Here is a 26,823-nt window from a genome sequence, read left to right on the forward strand (position 1 = left end):
GGAGGAGGGGAGGGATGCTGGTCATGAGCTGGGAGGACTCAGTGAGGGAAGAGTTGTGGAAATGCTCATGGTTAGAGAGATCACTGAGTGCACTGAGGACATCAGCAGAATGGTTTTGGTGGTCACAACTATTAAGAATGAAATGTTGAAGAAGTAAAATTCCTGAAGGAAAATGGTGCCCCAGTGATGACAGAGACAGGGCTGGATTCTTCAATGAACTTCGAAGAAGCTGTAACCCTTCAGTTAGGTGTCTTTCAGTATTGATAGCTCAAATGTCCATGACAAAAGTATGACAGTATTTTGTTGAAGTGAGGGCAATACAAATATTGTCACTGGTATTCACTGGACATGTCAAAACATCCAAAGAACAAATCAGGCAGATTAAGTACCCAATCATGTTTAATGATCAAGTTTTTCAAATCCAATCACAGGCTACATGGAAACATTACACTATAGAATAGAACTTCTGGGCCAAATTTGGTGTTTAATTTATCCTTTTCTTAATTTGCTCCTATTTCTGCTGTTCTTATTCAACACTAAACAACCATTCTTCATGTGGAAGCTTAGTCCAACAGCAATATCAGGCTATTCGGGTGTAGGTCTCACTGACAAGCCGAATTCTTCCCTCACACAGTATCACACATATGTAGTCCAGTAGTGGCTTCCCTCGTGGCCTGCAGCTGGAACCTAGTAAATTATCAATTCCCAGCTCACAAGTTTTTAACCTATTTTAATCTCTGGTATCTTTGCCTTGGCAAAGGTCAAATAATTGCATATAGGTGGAGAAATGAGGCTGTACTCCAATGATCTGTTTAGGTTAATATCACATCGAGTGGTCTTTATACTTAATCCCCACTAAACATTTATTTTAGAGACCATCTACAGATAAAATAGATGTTTCACAACCACACCTGGTGGCAATGAGGGATCAGCAATGTAGGGAACGACATGGATTTTTATCCTTCCACAAGGAATAGTTTTACCACCTTCAGTACAAAAACTCAAATGTGTTCATTGCTCCGCAATTTTAAAATGAAGTTTGAATCCCACCTTCATTTTCAAACAATAGAGTTAGAAGCAAGTCAACTGCTGCAACTATTCATTTTCTAGAACTGTTTCCAAGTGTCCCTGATCATTGGAGGCATTGGATGTGGTGAGAGAGCTTCTCTGACAGCTGAGGACAGTCATCGGCATGGCCTGTGACCTGTGGCCAACTCCTTGGTTCAGCAGCCCACTGCAACAATCCTGATATCAGCAGCCGGCTCAGGAACCTTGCATCCACTGAGGTTTAATGCGACCATATCGCATTGGGGGTCATTCTGTCATTCTGGAACAGGGTCAGCAGGTATTAACACAAATAAGAATCAGTCTTCAAAAATAAACCTGTTTGAATGTAAAGTAAGAGTAGTAATCAGCTTTGAAATTAAACGGCATTCACGGGGCATCAGCTGCCCTCCCGCAGCAGGGGGCTGACTGCTCAAGATGAGGCTTTTAAACTGGCACGACCATGTTAATTATTCTATGTTAATTGGCAAAGCACCTACAACTAAGCTATTTTCCACCTTTCTCCCAGAGGTCCCGGAGGGCTGTCCAATCAGACCAAATTTTGTCATTTAGCATTATCAAGCATGGTCGTAGTCATATCTTTGCTATCAATAATGGGGATAGTGGTGTTCTCAGAGAGTCAGCCCTCAAAACATTTATCTTGGGTGTTTGGCTCTCTGTCCTCAGAAGCTTCTGGATCATCTGTACTGGTAAAGGTGTTTGACCTCCAAAGGTGATTTGTCAGTTACAATACGCTCGCATTGTAAATGCGTACAGTACTTCAAAGGAACTATTTCTCAGGCATAAAATATTGAAATAAATGTTGTCCTTGTAGTTATTGAAATATTATTGAACGTGTTCCCATTGTCCTTAAGAGTATAAAACCTCAAAGTACTTCTGGTTTAAAATGGTGCCACTGAAGACAGGTGACAGCTTGCTGGTGGTTCACAAAGTAAGAAATACAACTAAATACTTCACTAATAACACTTTTTCTGTTGTAAATTGTGGTAAATGATCACCACAAACAATGAAGAGGTGACCAAAGACATGGTTGACTTGAGGGTCGAAGGCATGCAGGTGTGATGCAAAGTCAGAGCGAGGTCGAGGCACGGTCAAGGAGAAGTGGTTGGAGTGAGGTCGAGGCATGTTAAAGACAGGGTCAGAGTTGGAGTGAGCAGAGTGGAGAACAGTCGGAATGGAGGAGCCCACCTAACCTATAAGTTGGGATCTGATCGATGCAAGCACCGGGCCAATTTGGAAAGGTCGAGTAAGGGCCAGAACATGGCGGCAGGGGTCCAGGCCTAAAGCATATTGATGCAGCGTGGCCCGGGTCCTAGTTCAGGGGAAGACCCAAATTTGGACAATTTAAATGCCAGGCCAGATGAATCAAAAGACAGGGTGGGGCCAGTTCTGCTTGCTGATCACTGATGTTTATTCCAGCTCTGAGGCTGGGGCTGTGAGCCTGTTCCAGCTGCTCCGGGCTTCTTGTCCGCAAGCTCAGCAACACTTTGCTCCGCTGTGTGATGAGCTGAGCTGAGGCTCTGGGCTTGCTCCGAGCTTTGTGTCTATAGATTCACTTGCTTGTTATCACTTGTCTATTAAAATTCCCACCTTTTTTCTTCAAATTCCTTTGTGGAATTCTTCTCTCCAATATCTTTCCCAGCCCTGTGGTCTTCCAAGCCAACTGCATTCCTCTGGCTCTTGTCTCTTGATCTTCTCTGATTCTAATTAGTCTGTTGAAGATTTTGAACTGCCATCTTACATCTTCCTGTTCTTTTTCTTCTTTAGTTATTTCTTAAAACCTACCTTGTTGAACAATCTTTTGGTCACCTGCTTTGACATTTCTTTATGAGGCTTAATGTCAAATTTTGTTTCAATGGGTTTCAATAAGTACTGGTGAGACCGCATTTGGAATACTGTGTGCAGTTTTGGGCCCCCTATCTTAGAAGGGATGTACTGATGTTGGAGAGAGTTCACAGAAGATTTACGAGGATGGTTCCTGGAATGCAGGGGCTAACAAACGAGGAGCGTTTGTCAGCTCTTGGATTGTATTCATTAGAGTACAGAAGAATGAGAGGGGATCTCATAGAAACATTTCGAATGTTGAAAGGGTTGGACAAAGTAGATGTGGAAAGGCTGTTTCCCTTGGTGGGTGAGTGCAGGACAAGGGGCCACAGTCTTAGAATTAGAGAGCACCCATTTAAATCAGAGATGAGGAGAAATTAAGAAATTTTTTTAGCCAGAGGGTCGTGGATTTATGGAATTCATTGCCACATACAGCTGTGGAGGCCCGATCATTGAGGGTGTTTAAGGAGGAGATGGATAGGTATCTAATTAGTCAGGGTATCAAGGGACATGGGGAAAAAGCCAGAAATTGGAACTAGGTGGGAGAATAGTTTAGCTCATGGTGGAGTGGCGGAGCAGACTCGATGGGCTGAATGGCCTACTTCTGCTCCTTTGTCTTGTGATCTTGTGATTTAATGTCAGAGATAGGTTCATTTAATGTTTGATAAATTTCCTGTCAGTACTTTGTGATATCATACCAATTAAGGTAACTAAGGTAAACTAGACTGATTTCAGATACAGTACTAACCATTCTCCAACACCTCACCAAATTGCCATCTTGCTTGAATGAGCTTAGCTAAAACCTTGAGTGGAATCTTAAATAAATCTCGTCTTTAGTTGATCAGACGTTGTATATTTCTGTGACATGGCCTTTCTTTCATTCAACTGTGGAGAATTAGAGAATCGTTTTCTCTACTCCTGTTGAAAAGGACCCCGCATGAGATTTGAGTCAAGCTGCAGATGTATTGTATGCTGTAATAGGATTCCTGCCACAAGGAACAACATTGAAGCAATAGAATGAGAACAACTCTGATAGACTCAATGTTGCCCGGTTTCTGAGAATACAAATACAAAGAAAATTTGTGTAAAACCTAATCTTTCATCAGAACAAAGGAATTAAGAGGTGATCTTCTTAATGTGTTTTTGAAGTTATGAAGATATGGGAGAGATTTCAATGGTTGAGATTTTAAAAAACTGCAGGACAGTGTTCAGCACTAGGAAAAGTACTAGGTAATGAAATGGTTCAGGTTTGTCAAAGATTTGGGTGGATGTTAGGGAACCACAAAGAATACATTTCCCATAGAAGAGGGCACTGAGTTAATGCAGTTAGAAAGTCACCCACAGGTTGAAAAGTAGTTTTTTCAGTGGTGTTTCCTAATGGTTGTTGGTGGGCCAACATTGTCACACAGGAGATGGCAGAATGTGGAGTCTGGAGCAACAAATCAAAAGCTGGAGAAACTCAACGGGTCAGGCAGCACCTGCAGATGGAAATGGACTGTCAGTGGTTCAGGCCGAGACCCTTCATCCAGACTGAAAGTCAGAGGAGGGAAAGTTGGTGTAAAGAGACGAGGGGAAGGGTAGGTGGAACCAGGCAAGGAGGGAAAAGTGGAAATAGTGATAGGGGCTGGGAGGTGAAAGATGGAGGCATCAAAGGGCGACAGATGATGGAAGGGAAAGGAAGGTAGAATCAAGTAAGAGAAGTGAAGTGGCTGGATGGGAACAGTGGGAAAGGGGATATAATGGATGGAGTGTGTGTGCAATGGACAGATGGAGTGAGTGGAGATGGGAAAGAAGGAGAAAAATATCAGGGTGATGTAGTAATGGAGGGCTGAGGGTGGAAAGGTGAAAGAGGAACTGCGTAGATCAGGAGGGTGAAAAGAGACAGAGGGTGAGCAGTTTACCTGAAATTAGAGAACTCAATGTTCCTGCATCCAGTACTCACTCATTGTTCACTCATCCCTCCACAGACGTCTATCCCCCTCCGCAGGCACTTTCCCCTGCAACTATGGGAGATGCCCCCATTCAGCACAGACCAAGGAAGAGTTCTGAATTATCAGAGTAAGCAACAGGTTTTTTGGCACTAGTATACAGTGCCTTGAAAAATAGTCAGCACCTACAAACCACTTTCACATTTTACGGTCTCATTTTCTGAACTTTAAATATATTGAAGGATTTTTGGGCTGATCTACAAAACATTGTGCATCATGTCAAATCAAAAGAAAGAATCCAAAACCTGTCAACAATTAACTAAAAGTTAAAAACAAAAATTGTGAGACTGAAAAAGTATTCATCCCCTTTCTAATTACTACACTAACTTTTCTCAGGTGCAATATACAGTATTACCTTGACAACCCACCCAGTTAGTCGATGTAGAAAATTGGAAGATCACCTGTTTTCAATGAATCCAGAAGAATAAATACTCCCTCTCTCTGTAAGGTCCAACAGTATGGTAGATCTTCAACAGACCAAATTAAAATGAAGACAAAAGAGCATTCAATTCAAGTCAGGGAAATGATCAAGGAGAAGTACAAATTCGGGGAAGGGTACAAGAGCACCTCAAAGGTGTTGATCATACCTCGGAGCTCAGTGCCGTCTGTCGTGAAAAAGTGGAAAAACTATGAAACCACAGCCACACTGCCCAGGTCAGGCTGTGCTCCAAACTTAGTCACAGGAGAAGACTGGCGTTTGTAAGAGAGGCTACTGTGGCACCAACAGTCACGCTGAGTGAGACGCAGATGGCAGTGGCTGCAACTGAAGATGAAGTTCGTGGCTCCACAATCTCTAAGGCCTTGCGCAGAAAAGGTATTTATGGAAGACTGGCAAGGGAGAAGCCCTGGCTAAAAAAAACTTACCTTTTCCCATAAAGACTTCGCAAAATGTCACATAGAAGATACTGTAAAGATATGGAAGGGGGTCTTGTGGACAGATAAAACTTAAGTGGAACTTCTTGGCCTCAACACTGAGCTGTATATAACATGTAAATCTGATACCATGCATCTACCAGGTACCACCATCCCACTGTGGAGTACGGTGCGGGCAGTATCATGCTATGGGGATGCTTCTCAGCAGCAGAGGTTGGAAATCTGATCAGGATTGACAGAAAGATGAATGCTGCTAAATACAGATAGATGCTGAAGAGGGAAGAATACTTTGAAATGCTGACATTTCAGTTTTTGATCTTTAGTTTTTCTCGCTTTACGATTTTTCCTGTTTTTTGGGGGCTCTATCATGAAAAAAAGAAGCATGTGATTCACAAATAAAAGTTCTCAGTTGAATTGATCAAACCTCTGGTTGTAAAACTCATTGATGTAAACAAAGGGTTGGGGGCTGAATACTTTTTCAAGCCACTGTATGTAGTGAAATTTGTTGTTTCATGTCAGCAGTACAGTGCAACACATAAAAATAACTTTACATTGCAAAAATAAAAAGTGCAAATGACAAATAACGAGGTGGTGTTCATGGTTTTGTGCATCGTTCAGAAATCTGATCTACATTGATTGGTATATGTACCTACTGATTAACCAGAACCAGCTATAAAATCCTAGATATAACAAGGCCAGATACTATTAAGTATCATTGCCTTGCCCTGTTTGAGGACCCTGGCCTTGACTTGTGATACGTCAGCACTTTGCCCTCCAATTCATACCTACGTTGTTATTGATCAACATAGCCTTATGGGGATATCAACTAATCAGATTGTAAGTCACGGTTGTTACTAAAGTGAACCAGCCCTAGAACTAAACAGAAGTTTAAATGAGGCTGAGTTATGCTGTAGCTGAAAGTATCACCATTAAATTAATGCGGCAAGAAAATGTTTTTATCAGGAATGGGTTTTTTTTGTGGGTAGGTTTTGATTTTTAATTCAAAAGTTTCCTTCAGGCGAGGAGACCTTGGGCTTTCATTTGAATACAAACACTGCAGACTCGTCACTCAAGAGCAAAGCTGCTGCGCCAGGCTGCGGGACCTGGAGGGCTGGTGAGGCAGCAGCATGTCCGCAGGAGATTGTGCTGCAATGGCTGCCAGCACAAGGGCCAGAAGGCAGCTGAGGAGACCTCTGACCCACTTGTGAGGGCGGGGGAGAATTTCCTGCTCCTCCTATTCCACAGGCAATATGGTGGCATAGCACAGTGGTAAGCATAGCTCTCGACAGCACCAGCAACCCGGATTCAACTCTGCCGCTGTCTGTACAGATTTTGTATATTCTCTCTGTGACTGTGTGGGTTGTCTTTGCGTGTTTCAGTTTCAAAGGCACACAGGTTAGCAGGGTAATTGGTCATAAGGGTGTAATTGGGAGCATTGGCTAATTGGCCCAGTTGGGCCTGTTGCCATACTGTATCTCCAAGTAATTAAATATAAAACCATTATTTCTATATGTTAGGTACTTGGGGTTCTTTAGTCCTGATCCAATCACATGGTGATTTGGCACAAGAACAAACCAACTTCTATTTGCTGTCCATATGTCTAGCCATACAATGTAGATAGATCCCTATATTGTTCTAGCGTCTTGCCAGCTTTGCACAAGACCCCTTGCTGCTTGATCAGGTGCAGAGATCAAAGGTCTACTTCTGCCTTGGTAAGAAACTGGGGAAGCTGAAGTGACCACATGTCCAGTTTCCACTCAGTGGGCAGGATAAATTCATCTCCAAGGTTAAGTGCAAACCGTATTTCACAAGTTACTTATTTGCACTGTAGTACTCAGTTACAGGATGCCTCACGCTGGGGTCACTTTATTGCTCAATACTACCCCAAATCTTTACAGTTTGAGAGTTAATCTCCAGGAAAGAGACTGCTCTGTTAAATGCAATGGGACAGCATCACTTGTACATTTATTATGGTAATGACTCAAAAAGCCTCTCTGAAATCTGTTTTGCATTAATCAATTTCTTCATTTAAAAAGTAAGTATGATTTCTAACGGGCAAATCTTCCATTGTCCAGGAAACAGCTATTAGCCTCTTTACGTAGAAATTAAGGCAATGTAGTTGCTGGGAAACCAGGCTGCAGTGTTTAGTTTTGTCATAATTATAAGAGAATGACTTTACATTTGCTTTTAAATGAATGTTTTCTCTTTCAGCTAAGTGCAGAGTATAGATTATACATGAAAGCACTTCTGATAAAAAACAAGAAAATATGGAATTTATGAGCTTGCTGAGTACAAAGAACTTTAAGTCAATGCTTTGTGCAAACACTAACAAGCGCAATGGAACCATGTGACAATTGATTGCAAACAAACATAATTAAATCAGTCCAGTTGGTTACGTGGGGCCTGTTATTTTCTAGTTCCCTTATTCCTCTGTATATACAGTATGAAGTCCTAAATCCTAAAATGTAAAGCAACAACCTCAGTTTCTAAGGAGGAGTCTGACAAAGTTAATCGACATCCAGATTACCTGACCACTCATGGAAGTAAATGAAGACCAGGTGAATTTAGCGTTCTTGGTTTTTCCTTCGCATTCCTTGATGGGCAATTACATTCAATATGGGGTTGTGAGGGATTTTAAAAAATCAGCCATAATCGAATGGTTGAGCAGATTCAGTGGGCTGAATGGCCTCATTCACAATCCAACTCTTGATTATCCCATGTTTCAGGAACATTCCTATGATCTTATTCTGAGCAGCTGCAATATTTGCCAAGTTGTCCTTGAGAGCTTTTATTTTGGTTTCTCTTTCAAAACTGATTATGATCCTTGAACTCTAGATAATAGTGCAGAAACATGTCTCCTATCCTGAGTGAAAGACGGCCTTGAGAAGGACAATGACCTTAGCGTTTTAGTGCTTGTAGAATAGTTATTGATTGTAACTCAGCTCAAAGTACAGGTTTTTTTCCATAGAGGGGGAGCATCCTTCCCGCTTTTGCAAGACTTGCGTTTTTAAATACGTAGGAGAAAAATGTTCCCCTATCGTGTTGTAAATAATCATAATTTAAGATATAAAATGGGGATTGTCAAAATTATTATTCAAAATGTATCACAGCTTCTCCCATTGCAAATACAGTTTATTTAAATTTCAGAGGACTAAAATATTTACATTGTGGTCAAAAGCTGCATTCACATTATCAGATAAAAAATGCTAGAAGAACTCAGTATGTCAGGCAACATATATGGAAAGGAATAAAGAGCTGACATTTCAATCCAAATCCCTTCATCAGCACAGGAAAGGAAGGGGAAAGAAGGCAGAATAAAAAGATAGGGAGGGGCAGGTTGTGGGGAGGGGGAAGGTAGGGGAAGGAGTGCAAGCTAGATGGTGAGGGGGTGGGGGAGGGCAGGTGAAGTGAGAAAATTGGGAGGCGAGAGGTGGAAAAGGTAAAAGGCTGAAAAAGGAGGGATCTAACAGGAGATGATCACGGACCATGGGAAAAAGGGAACGTGGTGCAGCACCAAAGGGAGGTGATATGCAGGTGAGGAGGAGAGAAGGGATAAGAAGGAAACTAGAGAGGGGAAAGAAAAAGAGAGAAGGGGGAGGGGGAAATAATTACTGGAAGTTGGAGCAATCGATGTTCACGCCATAGATGTTGCCTGACCTGCTGAGTTCCTCCAGCACTGTGTGTGCGTTACTCTGGATTTTCAACATCTACTGAATCACTTCTGCTTATCACATTACCAGACTACTTTTTAAATCTGAATTTCGAAATTGTTCAAATAGTATGTAACTATTATTAGTTTATTCAAACATATTGTTCCGTTCCTGTGGACTTTAATTCAAGATTATTCCAGCATTTTGAAGATCTTTTCATTGATAATCGCTTCGCTTCTTTTCAGCAGCTCTCTGTTAAGTTCAATCTGCCCAATGCTCATTTTTTTAGATATCTCCAAATTAGACACTTTATTGCTCCTTTAATTCCTAACTTTCCTGAAATGCCTGCAAAAAATGCTATGGACTTATTTCTTTCCATTCATCCACTAGGTAAAGGTTTAATAGCAATTATTCAAGATAAGTTAGCAGCCTTACGACGGGCCCCTGTGGATAAAATTAAAATGGCATGGGAGCAGGATTTAAATATCTCCTTATCTGATGAGAGTAGGGACTCGATTCTCAAATCGGTTAACTCAACCTCTCTTTGTGCTCGCCATTGCCTTTTACAGTTTAAGATTGTTCATAGAGCCCATATGTCTAAATCTAAACTATCTCGATTCTACCCTAACATTAGCCCGCTTTGTGATAAATGCAAGAGGGGCGAGGCCTCTCTCATTCATATGTACTGGTTCTGTCCTAGCTTAGAGAAATTTTGGAAAGATGTCTTCACTACGTTATCGTATATTCTGAATCAGCACCTAGAACCAAACCCCTTAATTGCTTTGTTCGGTTTTTGGGGTGAGACAGATTTACGTCTGAGTCCGACCAAATGCCGAATATTATCCTTTGCCTCTCTTCTGGCTAGACGCTTGATCCTCCTCAGATGGAGAGATGCTGCCCCGCCCACTCATGCTCAGTGGCTTAACGACATTATGGCCTGCTTGGACCTCGAAAAAATCCATTATTCAGTTTTTAATTCGGACCTAAAGTTCCATAAGGTCTGGGGACCTTTTATCGAGTACTTTCATAACCTTCCTCCTGACTAGGGTTTTTTTTCTTTTCAGTCCCTTGCTTTCAGCTCCCTTTTTTTTCTGGTAGAAGGCATTATTATCCTCTGTTGCTAAGTGTATTCACAGTCTGGGAGTTTGATTATCCTGATTTATATTCTCTATATTGTGTTGTGGTTAGTCTGGAGTTTTTTTTTGTGTTGTGGGGCTGGGGGAGGATACTAAGTTTACTTGTCTTCAACTTAGCTGCTTTTTTAAAAAATTCTCTTTCTTTGTATCATATTGTCATTGTATGCTTAATTTTGCACTGTATTAATGTTCCTCATTTTGATTTGGGATTTTTTTAATTTGTAAAATGTATTAAAAAAACTAATTAAAAAAAAAGATTATTCCAGGGCACTCTGATGCTCGGTCAAGTGACCACTCTTGGAACCAATCTACCATTCTCAGTGTGAGGACTGAGTTTGATCTGATTTTATCAGCCACCTCCACACATTGTTATCATGGAGTGTACGTAAAATCTATCCCGTCAACCCGTCAACCTTTCCCTCAGTAAGCCCCATGTATGTTAGGTTTAGTTGCTGATTGATGTCCCCCTATACACATGTAGAGAGAGTCTCCCATTTGAAGGCAGTCCTTCCCTTACAAGTGGCAGAGCAGGTAAAGAAAGGCAGAAGACAATGCAACAAGAACAGACCAAGGAGATTTTAACTCCAAGAGACCCTCATTCTTGTCAAGCCAGTTGAGTTAAAATTGACCGTACATACAGTATCAAAAGTTCTCCACCAGCTCCAAGAACATTAGATGCTATTGTTACTGCATTCACAACTTTACATGACGAAGCATGATTGCAATTTTCAAGCATCTTCCATCATCTGCCCAGCTAACTCCAAACTCTAACACATCTCAGCTGCTCCGTCTTCTGTAAAGGAAAAAGCAGCTGTGAAATGTGAGGGAGCATGGACACAGCTATGCCTCCTCACAAAAATTGCCTGGGGAGGCAGACACAGAGGTGCTTAAAGGCACAGGAGTCAGTAAACTGGTATTAGCTCTTATCTCTCATTGCACTACATTGGATACCATATTACAAGGCAGCAAACTTTTAGTCTTTTTGCTGAATTAACAAGTCAACCCTACTTAGCAATGTTTCATTCTACCTTCTCTCTCTCTCACACCTTTGATAGACGTAAATTCATATTCTGCCAAAACTGGGAGCTTTTCTTGGGTGTCTTTAAATATCTTTCTTATTCAGAGATGTTAAAAAATAAGGTTGCTGTAAATAACTTAAAATATAAAAAAATTATAACTTTTGTGATTACGATTAAATTACAATAAAGCACAATCAGTAAAAATTAATAACTTACATATTTCTCACTAAGCTCATGCTGAGAATCGCATTCATGTGAGAATTTCAATCCAGTGTCAGATGTGGTTGGTATTAAAGGATCACAGCTACAGAAAAGCGTGACATACACTACAAATATGGGTCTACATAAATCTGAGATGCCAACTAGTGAACAGAATGAGTCAGTTCATTATGCCTTAGGCAGAATTAATATCAGCGCTGTGGTGAAGAAAGCAATGCCTTCTCGACACAAATGGGTCTCTTTTTAATAAACATTCAATGCCTATGCAGTGCTGTGTTGTAATACCTGTCAGTTAAAGTGATATCATTCTGTTATGATTAACACTTTTCAAATAGTTTGGTTACTGTTCATTCTGATATGCATTCCGAAAGACAATAGAATGACAATAGCATTGTGTGGTTGCCAGTCAGTTTTTATTTTGGATAATTTTGTTCATGGTCAGAGATCTCTTTATTCTTCAGATCCCAGAAATTGACCCTCCCAGTTGGATTAATATGGTCAATTTCCCTACATTTTCGAAATTCATTTTGGGAATTGGTATTGGTGGGAAGGCTGGCATTCATTGCCCATTCCTAAATATCTTTGACAAAGTGTTAGTGATGGGCCGGCTTAAACTGCTGAAGCTGGTGAAGGGAATTCCACAGAGCTGATGTATAGAAAGCTCAAAGATTTAGACTCCGTGTCATTGAAGGACTGGTAATGGAGTACCTGGCATTTCTATAGTAGGAATTTAACTTGCCATTATTAACCATTGCAGTATACTATCTAGGTCTTGCTTCATTTGCTAAGTATGGTTGTAATCGAACATTGGGGAATCTTCAGCAAATATCCCAATGACCGAACACAAGATGGAAAGATAGCCATTGATAGAGCATCAGAAGGAGGTTGGGCTTGGGGCATGGTCCCGAGAAAATTGTGTGGTGGTGTTCTGGGGGATGAAACGACTGACCTCCAACAAGTGTGACTCCAGCTATTGGAGCATTTTCCCTTCAATACCTATCAATTTCAATTTTACCAGGACACCTTGATCACACTCAATCAATGCTTGCCTTGATGTCAAGGGTAATCACTCTCAGGAATGTACTAATGGAAGGTCTCAGCCCAAAGCGTTAACAATTTATTCCTCTCCATAGACACTGTCTGACCTGTGGGGGTTCCTCCACCATTTTGAGTGTTGCTCTGGATTTCCAGCATCTGTAGAATCTCTTGATTTTATGTCTTCATTTATCTTTTTTACCTCTTCAGACAACATTTTACTCGTCTGATTGGCTTCTCTGCCTGTATTTTTCTTTTGAATATTTTGTGTTTTAGTAGTCAGCGCCAGGGTGCTAGCCATCAGTATCAGTAAGCTCCATTGGCTCCTAGTGCGAGAAGGAAATCTTGTAACCAATTATTTTCCTCTTGTCTCCTTCACAATGGCTTCTTCTTACTTGTACTCTTTTCTCCACCTCCGTTCATTAGTCTTTCAAGTTGTCAAAACCTTTGCCCTTCCACCCACTACATCACTCCCATTACCCCTTCTTCCCGTTACCCCTTGTAATCCGTTCTCCGTTCTTGCGTTGCTCTGACTCACCATTAGCTTCACCCTCAGATCTCTGGAGAACGTGCGGTTCCTCTCAATTCGTTTTCAGTCCCTTTCATTTCCCTCAGAAATACAACTTCTGAAACACACAATGATTAGGCCGAGACCTGGAAACCAGTTCGCTTTCCAAAATAATAAAAAAAAACATAAATTTAAAATTGCTGGGCTACGCGTGCAGCATTCGTGGAGAGACAAGAGCATCTTAAAGTTTCAAATCAACGGCTTTTCCATTCCTTGGCTCTTTTTCTTTGCTTTTTCTCTGTTTCTTCCTTCCATTCACTGGTGCATTGACATCTGCAGCTAGAATGCAGGTTACTTATAGCTGTTAGCACATGGATATGACATTTTGAAGTTCTTTCTAGTTAAAGATAGAAACTCCAGATCTTCCAGCTGTGCTGAGCAAGCGATCAACTAAGAAAGCCTGCACGGCATGGGAATCCCACTCGCCCCTTCCCCCGCTGAAATGAACAAGGTTATTGCGAAAGGATAGGGGCAGAGGTAATCGTGGTTTAATTTCGTTTCCGGAGCCTGAAGGTTTTATGGAAGAGAGAAAAAAAAACAAATCCTAAAATACACCAAAGGATTGTGAATAAATATAGATAGAAAGGGGTGGGGAAGCGATACAATTTGGGCAAAAAAAAATCACATCATTATTTCGTATGTAGGGAAGAGGTTCACGGATAATGTACAATGTGTTCCATTGTACAAGACTCCAATCAATCCGACAAGGGCATACTGATATACTGAGGGATAGGTAAGTAGCTAAATAAGTGGATAATAATGCATCATTAGTGGCTTACACTATTATTTTCCAGTAATATTGAACACTTCGCAATTGATGAATTCTGCGGCGGACCTACCCGGTGTGCTGTCTCAGCAACGATTAAACAGCTCATGCTAGAAGTCCGGGCGAAGCTAATCATTGACAGAGATCAGATATAACCACGAAGTTAAACTAGTGCTTGGCTCATAGTTGGCAACAGGCTTCCGCCGGGGTTTGTTAATATTTTTGCAATAATGAACTGACTCGGGTTTGACTTGGGGGGCTCTAAGCATGCACGATGGATAAATGCGGATTAAGGAGATTTTTCATAACCCTCCTCCTGCTTGACATTGGAAGAAGCGCAACTGTTCGAGGCGAACCTGGGGCAGGAAAAGTTGTCTGGGAAAAATGGAGCCACGATTACATAAAGAACAGCAAACGTTTTCTCTCTGACACCTTTCCGAAAGACTTCATGTGGGGCGTGGGGAGCTCCGCGTTTCAGATTGAAGGAGCTTGGGAAAAGGATGGGAAAGGGCCTTCTGTCTGGGATCACTTCACCCACAAAGAATTCTCCAGATTCTACAACACAACCGCGGATATCTCCAGTAACAGCTATAACTTCTTTGACAAGGACTTGGCCGCTCTTGAATTCCTGGGTGTTTCTCATTACCTCTTCTCCATCTCGTGGCCCCGATTATTCCCGAACGGAAAGGTGGAATCAGTCAACAGCAAGGGTCTGCAGTACTACAATACACTCATCGACTCCCTGATAGAGAGAAACATTATTCCTATCGTCACGCTTTACCACTGGGACCTGCCTTTCGCACTGCAAGAGCAATACGGAGGCTGGACGAACGAGACTTTGGTTGGCATCTTTAATGAATATGCGAAATTCTGCTTTCAGGCATTCGGGAATCGCGTTAAATATTGGATCACAATCCACAATCCTTTCCTAATTGCCTGGCATGGGTACAGAACTGGAAGCTACCCTCCAGGAGAGAAGGGAAATCTTGCAGCTATGTATACTGTGGGGCACAACATGATTAAGGTAAAATCTAAACTGAACCTGCGTTATTTTTCCATTCACAAATTAGCAATGCAGACCTAATTATCTGTTAAAAGCGAGTGGGTATTTTCTTCCTCAGAATAAACAGCCTGCTCTGAAAATAGGACATCCAATCTGAAGTATGATCTTTAGGAAGGAGAATGCATTACTAATTATGGAAAATAACAGGCATTCTTCCACTTTATAATGAAAGATTTTCTTGCCTTTACGATGAGATTGCGATAGACAATAGACAATAGGTGCAGGAGTAGGCCATTCGGCCCTTCTAGCCAGCACCGCCATTCACTGTGATCATGGCTGATCATACACAATCAGTACCCCGTTCCTGCCCTCTCCCCATATCCCTTGACCCCACTATCTATAAGAGTTCTATCTAACTCTCTCTTGAATGCACCCAGAGACTTGGCCTCCACTGCCTTCTGGGGCAGAGCATTCCACATATCCACCACTCTCCGGGTAAAAAAGTTTTTCCAAACTCGTTCTGGTGTTGCTTTTTGATCGTGTGATCAAGAAGCAACAAAAAGCCTGTGGCTTTTTTGTCCATAATCCCATCATCTCTATCATCGCTTTAGCTGCTTTTCCACTTTGTGAAGAATACATCGATATTTTTGACCTTAAGACTCATCATGAATGCAGACTAGTTGGATCACAGTGGTTGAACAATATTATCATTATTATCATGTGAAAGACATAGAAAGGGTGGATTTTTTAAAGTACCTCCAGAACAGAGTGTAAATAGTCCAATCAGTGAAGAGGAAATACTGGTCCTAATCTTAGGGTAAGTGGGAGATATACGATGAGAGAACTTTGGAGAATGTGGCCATAACCCTGTAGATTTTATGGTCGTTATAGAAAGGGAGATGGATGATCTGGAAATGAAGGTTCCGAATTGAGGGAAGGCTGGTTTCAAAATTAACAAACAGCACATGGCAAAAGTATACTGGGAGCAGGTACTTACAGGTAGGTCTCATCAGACCAGTAAGAGTCATTCAAAAGTGAAATAATAAGAACCTAGTGATCATAACGGCAAAAATGTGGTGTGCAAGTTCAAATAGCCCTAGATGTTAAGAGATATTGGAGATTGATTAAGGAAACATACGGCAGGTATAGAGAATTGAAAACTTTAAGAGTAGAGAAGCTGTAGGGGATACTTTAAAAATCAAATTAGAAGGGTAAGCAAAGAGTAATAAATAACCGAGGAGCATTTTATAATTATAATAAGTGCAAGATGATAACAAAAGAAAGTGAAGGGCCCATTAGGAATCAACACAGAAATCTTACATGGAGCCAGAGGACACAGATGTGGTCTTCAGTGAATATTTACCCTTCTATCCTCTTTAAGGAAGACAAGATAGTTGGAGAATTTGAATGTGAAGGGGTGGTAGAAAAGTTCTAGGATATATTGTTATTAAAAAGAGGAGGTATTTGAAGGTAGACATGAAGGGATATGGGATGTGAATGTCACACACCCAATAATTGTTTTGATGGCCTTTAAATATTCTTTAAGTTGAACTGTGAACATTTTTTCTCTGAATACTGATTCTTACTTTACCTACTATCCTTGTAGTTTTCCTTGTGGACATCATATGTGAGTCTTAAAAAGTGAGTAAGGCCTCTCAGGACCTGTCTGAGGAGCAGGAGATTGTTTGCTTTAATAGTAAATAGGGTTAATTAGCAAGTGCCAATGAAAAGAAGCGGGGTTTGACCGGAGCAGCCATTATTGGGGTGACCTTTGTGTGAGTGGACAGTGTTAGAGTGGTTGGGCTTTGCCTCAACAAGTGCAGACTGGAACTTCACTTTGTGTGGGCAGGATGGTGGTTCAGGCAGTGGAATGTCCCAGCTGTGAGATGTGGGACTTCAGGTAACTAATGGTCCCCCGGATGACTACATCTGCAGGAGGTGTAACCAACTTCAGCTGCTGGCTGACAAGGTCAAGGAATGGAGGCTGGAGATGGATGCACTCAGGATCATCCAAAAGGGTGAAAACTTCAGTGATCAGTCTTTTACTGAGGTGGTCACATCCAAAGTGAGGCTTCAGACAGATGGGTGACCACCAGGGGTAGTAGGAGGAGTAAACAGTCAGTGCCGGGTCCCCCCCCCCCAGCCATTCCCCTCAGCAATGCATATACAATACCCCTTTGGATACTGGCTGGGGGTGATGTCCTATCGGGGCACAGGAGCAGCAGCTAGACCACTGGCTCTGAGACTCAGTGGGGAAGGGTAAAATCAGCCAGGGTGGCGGTGATAGTTAGGAAGACAGACAGGAGATTCTGTGGCCGTAAAAGGGAAGCCAGGATGGTGTGTTACCTCCCAGGTGCTAGGGTTCATAGCAGCTGCAGAAAATTCTCAAGAGGGACCATGAGCAGCCAGAGGTCGTGATGCACAATGGCACATAGGTAGAAAGGAGGAAGGGGTCCCGCACGGTGAGTACAGAGAGTTAGGAAAAAGGTTCCAGAAGGTGACGTCTATGCTAGTGATCTTTGGATTTGTCCTGGTCCCAAATCCCAGCCAGAGCAGGAATAGAATGAAGGTACAGATGACTGGCTTAGAAATGGTATCAGGGTCAGTGTTTCAGACTTCTGGATCACGGGGATCTCTTCTGGGGTAAGTATGACTTGTGCAAAAAGGACAGGTTACACTGGAACCTGAGGAGGACTATTATCCTTGCAGGCAGGTTTGCAAGACCTGTTGGGGAGGGTTTAAACTAATTTGGCAGAGGGATAGGAACCAGAGTGATAGGCTGAGAATGGGGAAGTTGGTATATGAGTTGATAGGGTTCTGAAAGAGGTAGCTGAAGAGATTATGAGACATTAGTAATGATCTTTCAAGAATCACTAGATTCCAGAATGGTTCTGGAGAACTGGAAAATTGCAAGTGTCACTCCGCTCATTCGGATGTGACGGAGGCAGAAGAAAGGACATAATGGGTGAATCAGCCTGAGTGCAGTGGTTGGGAAGATGTTGGAGTCCATTATTAAGGATGACATTTTGGGGTACCTGGAGGCGCGTGATAAAGTAGGCCAAAGTCAGCATGGCTTCCTTGAGGGGATGTCTTAAATTACCAGACAAATGATTTGGAACTTACAGGCAGGATAGAGAAAGGAGAGTCAGTGGATGCTGCTTACTTGGATCTTCAGAAGGCCTTTGACAAGGTTCTGCATTTGAGGCTGCTAAACAAGATGAACCTAGGGTATTACAGGAAAGATGCAGGCATGGATAGAAGTTTGGCTGATTGGCAGGAGGCAAAGTCTCAGAATAAAGGGGGCTTATTCTTGTTGGCTGTCAGTCACTAGTGGCATTCTTTTCCTGTCATATGTCAAAGATTTGAATGACGGAATTGATGGCTTTGTGGCCAAATTTGAGCATGATACAAAGATAGGTGGAGGGGCAGGTAGTGTTGAGAAAGCAGGGAGTTTGCAGAAGGACTTGGACAGAGTGGGAGAAGGAGGAAAGAAATGGCAGATAGAATCCAGTGTCGGGAAGTGTATGGTCATGCACTTTAGTAGCAGAAATAAAAATGAAGACTATTTTCTAAAAAGGGAGAAAGTTCAAAAATAGAAGTGCAAAAGGAACCTTGTGCATGATTCCCTAAAGGTTGACTTGCAGGTTGAGTTGGTGGTAAGAAAGGCAAATGCAAGGTTAGCATTCATTTTGAGAGGACTAGAATGTAAAAACAAGTATGTGATGCTGAAGCTTTATAAGGCATTGGTCAGAATGTACTTGGAGTATTGTGAGCAGTTTAGGGCCCTTCATCTAAGAAAAAATGTGCAGAAATTGATAGGTTCTTTGTTAGTCAAAGGTTACAGGGAGATAGCAGGAGAAAGGGGCTGATAAGAAAATAAATCGGCCATGTCGGAATAGCAGAGCAGACTCAATGGGTCCAGTGACCTAATTCTGTTCCTATGTCACATGATCGATCCATAAAATTTCATAACTTCAGAATAAATTTAACAAATAGAGTTCTCAACAATAGGCAGATTCTAAAATTAAGCAGAGCAAACAGTGTGGAAATAAGTGAAAATAGATATTAAACAAGAGAAACTGTCTCAGTAGGAGTATAATTGGCTTCCCACTTTATATAATGTTTCTGGCTTGGTATGACTGCTAATTGTTCATTTCCTGGAAATTGCACTTATATAAAAGGAGTATTTTGGGCTGTCTGTCACTGAAAGCTGGGAAGATGGTTAAGCCAACTCTAAAAATTTTCCAATCTTCTTCATCTGACCCAAAAGCAAGTAAGCCCTCAAGTACAAACTAGGGACACAGTGAAAAGAGAACCTCAGTGCTCTGTCTATTGATGATTTTATATGAACATAAAAAGGAGAGGGATTCAGTTTGTTAGTGAATTGTGTTCAGAAACCACGGAGAGTGGAGCGTATAATACCTCACATTTCTTGTGCCTTTTAGATAATCCCCTCTATTCTTCCACATTTACTTCATGACACGTATTTGTAAAAAAATGAATAAACTTAGGTGAGGCTTTGAATCTAGTAAGAGTTTTGTAATCCATTGTCACCTTTTTGCAGGCACATGCAAATGCCTGGCACTCTTATGAGACGGAATTTCGCAAATCACAGAAAGGTTTTGTGTCGATCGTTCTGGGCTCTCATTGGATTAAACCAAAGAGTGAAAACTATAACTACAAAAATTTCCAGCAGTCTATGGACATAATGCTTGGGTGGTTTGCCAAACCAATCTTTGTAGACGGTGACTATCCTGAGAGCTTGAAAACACAAACTAATCCTTCTCTACCTAAGTTCACTGAAAAAGAAAAGTGCCTCATCAATGGAACTGCGGATTTCTTTGCATTCTCCTTTGGGCCAAATAACTTTCGATTCCTGGAGGGCGCTCTCAAACATGGAGTTCATTTATCACTACACCTTGGACAAGTCTTGAACTGGATAAAAATGGAATACAACAACCCCAGGATTCTTATTGCAGAGAATGGGTGGTTTTCTGATAATAGTGTTAAAACAGAAGACACGGTTGCAATTTACCTTATGAAAAAGTTCATAAAGGAGCTATTAAAAGGTGAGCGACTACCATGTTATTGTTACTTCTATCTCGATTGATAACCAAGGCGAGATTTTATATACTTAGTAAAAGCAAGGAGACTCACGTGGACAGCTGATGTGGAGATTGCCTTCTGAGAATGGCAACAAGGAGTCTTAGGATTTAGCAGTGGGTTTGCAGTAGAATGGGAGCCAGTGAATAAAGCTGGCAATTCTGCTACATTATTGAGGAGGGTTACTGAAAAACAGTTAGCTAATCGGCACTGCATAGTCTCAGGACCCAAGAAATCCTGAGATATGGAATAAGTACAATAAAGGGGTGCAGAGCTACTATAGCAAACATGATATCAATGAATGGGGCAGGCTTGACAGGCCAATTTCTGCTCCTATTTCTTACATCCTTTTATTCATCTGTCACTCACACCCTTGAATCAGCAATCAGGGAGAAGTTACGGCTGGCCTAAAGAATTTCTAGCAGGAACACTTGTATCATTTTGATCTGGTTGAGAAGGAACTTATCAAGGAAATGTATATTGTGGAGATTCCCAACTAAGAGCCCTTGTACCTCCAACACGGTGGACCATGTTTCAGAGGGAAAGATGTTCAGTCAACCACAGGTCTATCAGGAGTTCACTGCCTGGGCTGTAACTTGGTGCATCTGGCTCTAGTTTGCTTTCCTTAAGGCTGCTCTGTGTGAAGAAATAAGCAGGGATGCATTGGGCAATAGAGGTTTATGTACTCAAATATCCTATTCCTCAATACAGTTAATTTCCTTCTTCATTCTGTTGCCATCCAGTTACCTCTCCTTTCATCATTATCTGTTTGCTTTTTCCTTTATTCATTTTCTCTCAATTTATGTGACCCTCCCACTACTTAATTCCCCCTCTCCCACTTACCACACACAACTCCTTCTCTTTCTCCCATTGCCTGGTCTTATACAACACCAACATATTCGTTCATTGACTATTCTAATCTGACACATTCGCCCTCTACCTAATCTTTCACCATTTGCTCTGACTATCTATCCCTTTCTTTCATTACCACGCATTTATTATCACTCAAATCATACTCTCAATTTTACCCATTCACTCCTCCTGCACTATCACCCACTTCCCAGTCACTCAATATTCCCCCTCTTTTATCACCTGCTCCCTCTTTTATGAGCATCCATTCTCACTCTTATCAACAATCCCATTACTAACCAGCCCATGTTTTCACTGTTTACTCACTCCACCCTCTCATCATTCACTCAGTCCTCCCTATTACTTACCTCCCTTTTAATCAACCACAAACTCTCCCCATCACACTCTCCACATTCCCACTACTCTAACAGCTACTCTTTTCATTATCACTCTTTTTTACCTCATTGTTACCACCTTATACTTTTCCCAAAGTCATCCTCCGCCTTCACGCTATCACCTATTCACCCAGTCTCCTGTTCCGTCCTCCACTCCTCAATCCTCAATCACAATCAGAATCCCAGCCTCTCTTACAAGTACCACCCCTTATTAACACCCACTCTTCCTTCTTTCTCACTCCCTCTATCTCTATCATGCACCGTAGCCCCTCATTATCAACCACTTCCATCTTTCAATATCGCCCATTCTTCTGCCTATCCCTCAACTGCATCCACTACCTGTTAACTTCCCATTAATGTGCAAAAGACAGCAAACTGTACAGATACAAAACAAGAGAAAGAAAACAAAATAACCAATAACAGTAACCAATAATTGAGCAATAAATATCAAGAAAATTAATCGTAGACTCATTGAAAGTGAGTTGTGGGAACAATTCAATGATGGGGCGAATGAAGCTAAGTTCTCTCCTCCGATTGAAGAGCTTAATGGTTGAGGGGTAATAACTGTTCCTGAACTTGGTACAATGGGGTCCTGGGGCTCCTGTACCTTCTTCCTAATGGCAGCAGTGAGAAGAGAGCATGACCCGTAGGGGGGTCTTTGATGGTGGATGCTGCTTTCCTGCATAGATGTCCTCAGGGGTAGGGAGGGCTTTACCTGGGATGGACTGTGCTTTTTGTTCAAGACCATTGATGATTCCACACCAGGCTGTGATGCAACTAATCAATATACTCTCTACCTCATATCTATGGAAGTTTGTCAAAGTTTCAGTTTACATACCGAATCTTCGCAAACTTCTAAGTAGAGGCGCTTCGTGCCTTCTTCATGACACTTACCAGGACAGATGCTCTGAAATAATAACTCGGTTAAATGAAATTAAACTAATAATAATGTAATAAAGAAGACTCGTAAATGAACCCATAGTGATTTCCCAGTTCTCTTTGATTGAAAGTGGTTTTGTTCCGGTTAGCTATCCGCTTTGATGGAGTCAACGTGTTTGGATATACCGCCTGGTCCCTGCTGGACGGCTTTGAATGGCAGCTTGGCTACACCGTAGCACGGGGGTTGTTCTACGTGGATTTCAGCAGCAAAAACAAATCCAGGACTGCGAAATCTTCCGCTCAGTTCTACAAACAAATTATAGAACAGAATGGATTCCCAGTGAACGAGGTTAGCCGCAGCGTAAATGGACAGTTCCCGTGTGACTTCTCCTGGGGAATTGCGGACACGGCGCTGCCTGTAAGTAGAGTTTAATCTTGGAATTAGGGCCGTCTCGTTCAAAAGTCAATTTGACTTCATGAACCTTTCGGGGTGGGGGGGGGGGGGGGGTTATGTTGAAGTCGGCATATTAGTCCTCCGTTGGAGTTGCAACGTTAAATTGACTAAGTTCCAACTTCTTGTTTACTTTTATCTCTCATTTTTGCGGTTGCAGGTGAACAAAGCGAGCTTATCTCTCGAGTTTGTTGATCACAACCTTTATATTTGGAACTGCAGTGGAGATCAGAAGCTTTATAAAGTCGCTGGAGTGACCATGTGGCCCCGTCCATTTAAATGCACCGACTTCAGCAACTTCAAACGGCACGTGGCGCTGGTGAGAAGGATGAATGTGACTCATTACAGTTTCGCCTTCAAGTGGTCCCAGATATTACCTCGCGGTGACTTGTCCAATGTCAACAGGAGCATTCTGAGTTACTACCATTGTATCATTAGCGAGCTCTTAAAGCTGAACATTGCATGCACCGTCACATTGTACCATCCGACCTACCGTGATATTGATATACCTGAGCCGCTGCTGAGTGAGGGAGGGTGGCTGAATAAACGGACAGCCCTGGCTTTCAACGATTATGCAAAGTTATGCTTTCAAGAATTCGGTGATTTGGTTAAAGTGTGGCTCACAATGAATGAACCGAATATAAACGTTCAGAGAAGCCAGGATACTTACAAGGCAGCTCACAACATGCTCATCGCTCATGCCCTGGCCTGGAACACGTACAACAGCGACTACAAGGATAAGTATGGCGGCCTCGTGTCTCTGACACTGCGTGCTGACTGGACGGAGCCAGCAAACCCTTTCCTTGAATCGCACCGACAAGCTGCCGAGAGACTCCTGCAATTCCAGATAGCCTGGTTTGCAGATCCCATTTTTAAAACTGGCGACTACCCACTTACAATGAGAAATTATATCCTCGCAAAAAATAGAAAAAATCTCACGCAGTCACGTTTGCCACGTTTCACCGACGAAGAAAAGCAGATGATTAGGGGAAGTGCAGATTTTTTTGCTATGAGCCATTTTACCACAAGGTTGGTATTACACAAGCAGAACATTGGCACCAGGCATGAAATGGATCACGACGGGAGTTTATTGAGAGATGTAACTTTGCCGACGTTCCCAGCCCCTTTCCATTCGACGTTTCCTTTCCTCTCCCGCCGCCAAAATCATTGCGAGATGGCGGTCTCACCGTCGGGGATACGTAAGGTTTTGAAATGGATCAAATCTCACTATGGAAATTTGGACATTTTTATCACGGCAAACGGAGTTTGGGACAACGCCGCCGTCAGTGATGACCTTCTAATATATTATCATAAGCATTATATTAATGAAGTATTGAAAGGTGAGTCTTAATAAATAGGAACAAAGTTATGATCTTTAAAGTGGCAAATGAATTTCAATTATAAATGAGTGTGAGGTGATGCCATCGTAGGAATTGTACTATGGATATAGGGCACTAGGGAGTCTAAAGGAACAAAGGGACGGGGTGCATAGTTCGTTGAAAGCGGAGTGGTGGGAAAAGGCATTGAGCACACTGGCATTGCCCCTCTGCTCCCTCTTAAACCTTTCTCCTCTCACTCTAAATCTATGCCGTGTGGTTTTGAGGGAAAGACTTACCATCCAATCTACCTATACCTGTTATAATTTTAAACATTTCTACAAGGTCGCCCCTCATTCTCCTCTGTTCCAAGGAATAAAGACCCTGCCCTTTTAGTCCTGGCAATATCCTTGGAAATCTTTTCTGTACTCTTTTAAGTTTAAGCACATCTTTCTTATCCCAGGAACTGTGCCCCACCATTCATGATACTAATATTGTGTTGGTTTGACTTTCCAGACTTGTCTGTATTGAAATCCATTTGCTACTCCTCGGCACACTTCCTGGCCGACCAAGATACCTCGTGTACTTACTTTACTATCACCAGCGCCTCCTACTTTCACCTGTAAACTTATTGGCCAGGTCTTGTGTATTTGCATTCAAATTATTTGGGTAAATAATGACCCCCTCAGTACATTTGATCTGTTCCTTTATCTCTTGAATTCGGAGAATATATTGAACCTGGCGTGGGCTGGTAACTTTTATTTACGCATCCCGTAGACATTTCAAATCTTTGTTACTGCTACACACGCTATTTAGACTAACTTCGGGCGGACGTTTAGAAAAGCACGTTGCGCTTCTGGTTAGTCAATAAACTATGTATTGGATAGAAACATAGCTTTGAATTTGGAGGGGGGAGGAGGGTTTTATTTTACCAGAAAACAAATTCTTTTTTTTAAATCCACAGCGCATCTACTTGACCAAGTTAATGTCAAAGGATACTTTGCCCTGAAATTAAAGGATAAAATTTCAAGTAAGCATCCCTCGAGCTCCCTCAATGCTTCTGAACCAAAGACTTCATCAGAATTTTACCACAAACTCATCGGTGCCAATGGCTTTCCTTTGGAAGCGGCTAGCAAACAGTGCGCCACTGAGCATGACGGGTCGGTGCAATGCCCCATTTGTACGTTTATACGAGAGAAAAAAGTATTTATATTTTTAGGATTCTGTTTCCTGCTTATTACTGTGCTGTTTACTGCGATTATAATCGTACACAGGAGAAAATAAAACAGTAGAGTCTTAAACCCGCAACTTCACGGAAGTATCCCCTGGCTTTGCAGTTCATACAACTGTAAGGGTAGCTTTTACGTTTAACTGGCTGGAAACTATTTTCTCCCTAAATTTCCAACACAAGAACTGTTCCAAAAATTAAAGGCGACGTCGAAAGGACGAAGGACTGTGAATCATCACCATCAGCTCATTCGAGTTTTTGGATGCTTCTGATTTCTGAACAGGAGATAAATTTTGTGGAGTATTTTATGCGCATTTTTAGAGCGTTTCACCGAGGACTTTTATCAAAATGTCATTACCTTGTAATTTATTGGCAAACTTTTCCGATCTGGAATCACGTGAACTAAGCAGTTTGAAAAAAGATTGACTGGAACTGCCCGGCCAGAATATGAAGAGAAAAAAAAATGAATTTGGATTTCAGCAGACACGCATAGCAATGGAGACTTAAAACATCCAATCGCGTAACAATCTCTGGCACAATGTGAACTGGCTAATAAAGATGAAGTGTTTTGGAATAGTTAATAGTACTCTAGCGGAAATGGACAATCGCCAACTGTGTCCACATACTGATCATAAAGATCACATTGTTTAATATAGACGAAGAAAATGAAATGCGGAATTATGGTGTCCTGCCAGAATCTACACACAAAATAAACGATCATAGAATACTCTGAAGTTTCCCTTCAAAATACACGCTTTTAAATACTCATTTATCCTAGACAGAATTTAATTTCAATTCCTCAGAGCCCCAAATACAAAGCGCTGATTTTGTTTTATGCAAGACGATGAGAATTCCGAGTCAGCTAGCAATAATCAGTCGACAAGCGAAAGGCATCTGATTTAACCAACACATCCAAACTTCACCTTGAGCGCCGAAATTCGCTCCTACAGCTGTTATTCACTAACCTGGGCTTAGAGAATTGTTGGCCTTGTTTTGATGGCCAGTAAAGGACCAACGTCCGTTATAAACGAAGAGAAACGTATACTTTAATACTTCCATGGAGGGAATGGTTTAAAACGCAAATACTTAATTTCATTCTCTCCACACCAGGCTTTGTTACATCCAGAAAATACAATCCTGAATCTTGCTGTGTAACCAGTTTTTTTTTCATACCTTATTTTAATTAAAACGTGCAAAATGCACATTACCATGGGTTTTCACATATATTTTTCGATACTTTCCCACTCCTTTCAGGAAAGAGAATACATATTCTATTCTGCAAGAATAAAAGGACACTAATGGCAATTATATACAGGCCTGGAAACAGTAGCTGGAAATGTGGACTACAGATTTCAACAGGAAATAGAAAAGGCTTGTAAAAAGGGCACTGTGATGATATTCGGATTGTAACATGAAAGTAGATTGGGTAAATCAGGTTAGTAATGGAACCCAGGAG

At 41.7% G+C, this 26,823-nt stretch overlaps 1 protein-coding gene across 1 annotated transcript; it reads left to right on the forward strand.

Annotated features, from left to right (window-relative positions):
- Window positions 1-14,417: 14,417 nt before the first annotated feature.
- LOC132404469 (beta-klotho-like) lies at window positions 14,418-25,423 on the forward strand. The gene is made up of 5 exons (XM_059988630.1): window positions 14,418-15,167; window positions 19,711-20,215; window positions 22,522-22,790; window positions 22,984-24,163; window positions 25,104-25,423. Exons 1-5 carry the CDS (start codon window positions 14,418-14,420, stop codon window positions 25,421-25,423), a joined length of 3,024 nt encoding a protein of 1,007 aa, XP_059844613.1.
- The last annotated feature ends 1,400 nt before the right edge of the window (window positions 25,424-26,823 follow it).

The sequence above is a fragment of the Hypanus sabinus genome, chromosome 14 (genome assembly GCF_030144855.1).
Source record: "Hypanus sabinus isolate sHypSab1 chromosome 14, sHypSab1.hap1, whole genome shotgun sequence".
Classification (NCBI taxonomy): Eukaryota; Metazoa; Chordata; class Chondrichthyes; order Myliobatiformes; family Dasyatidae; genus Hypanus; species Hypanus sabinus.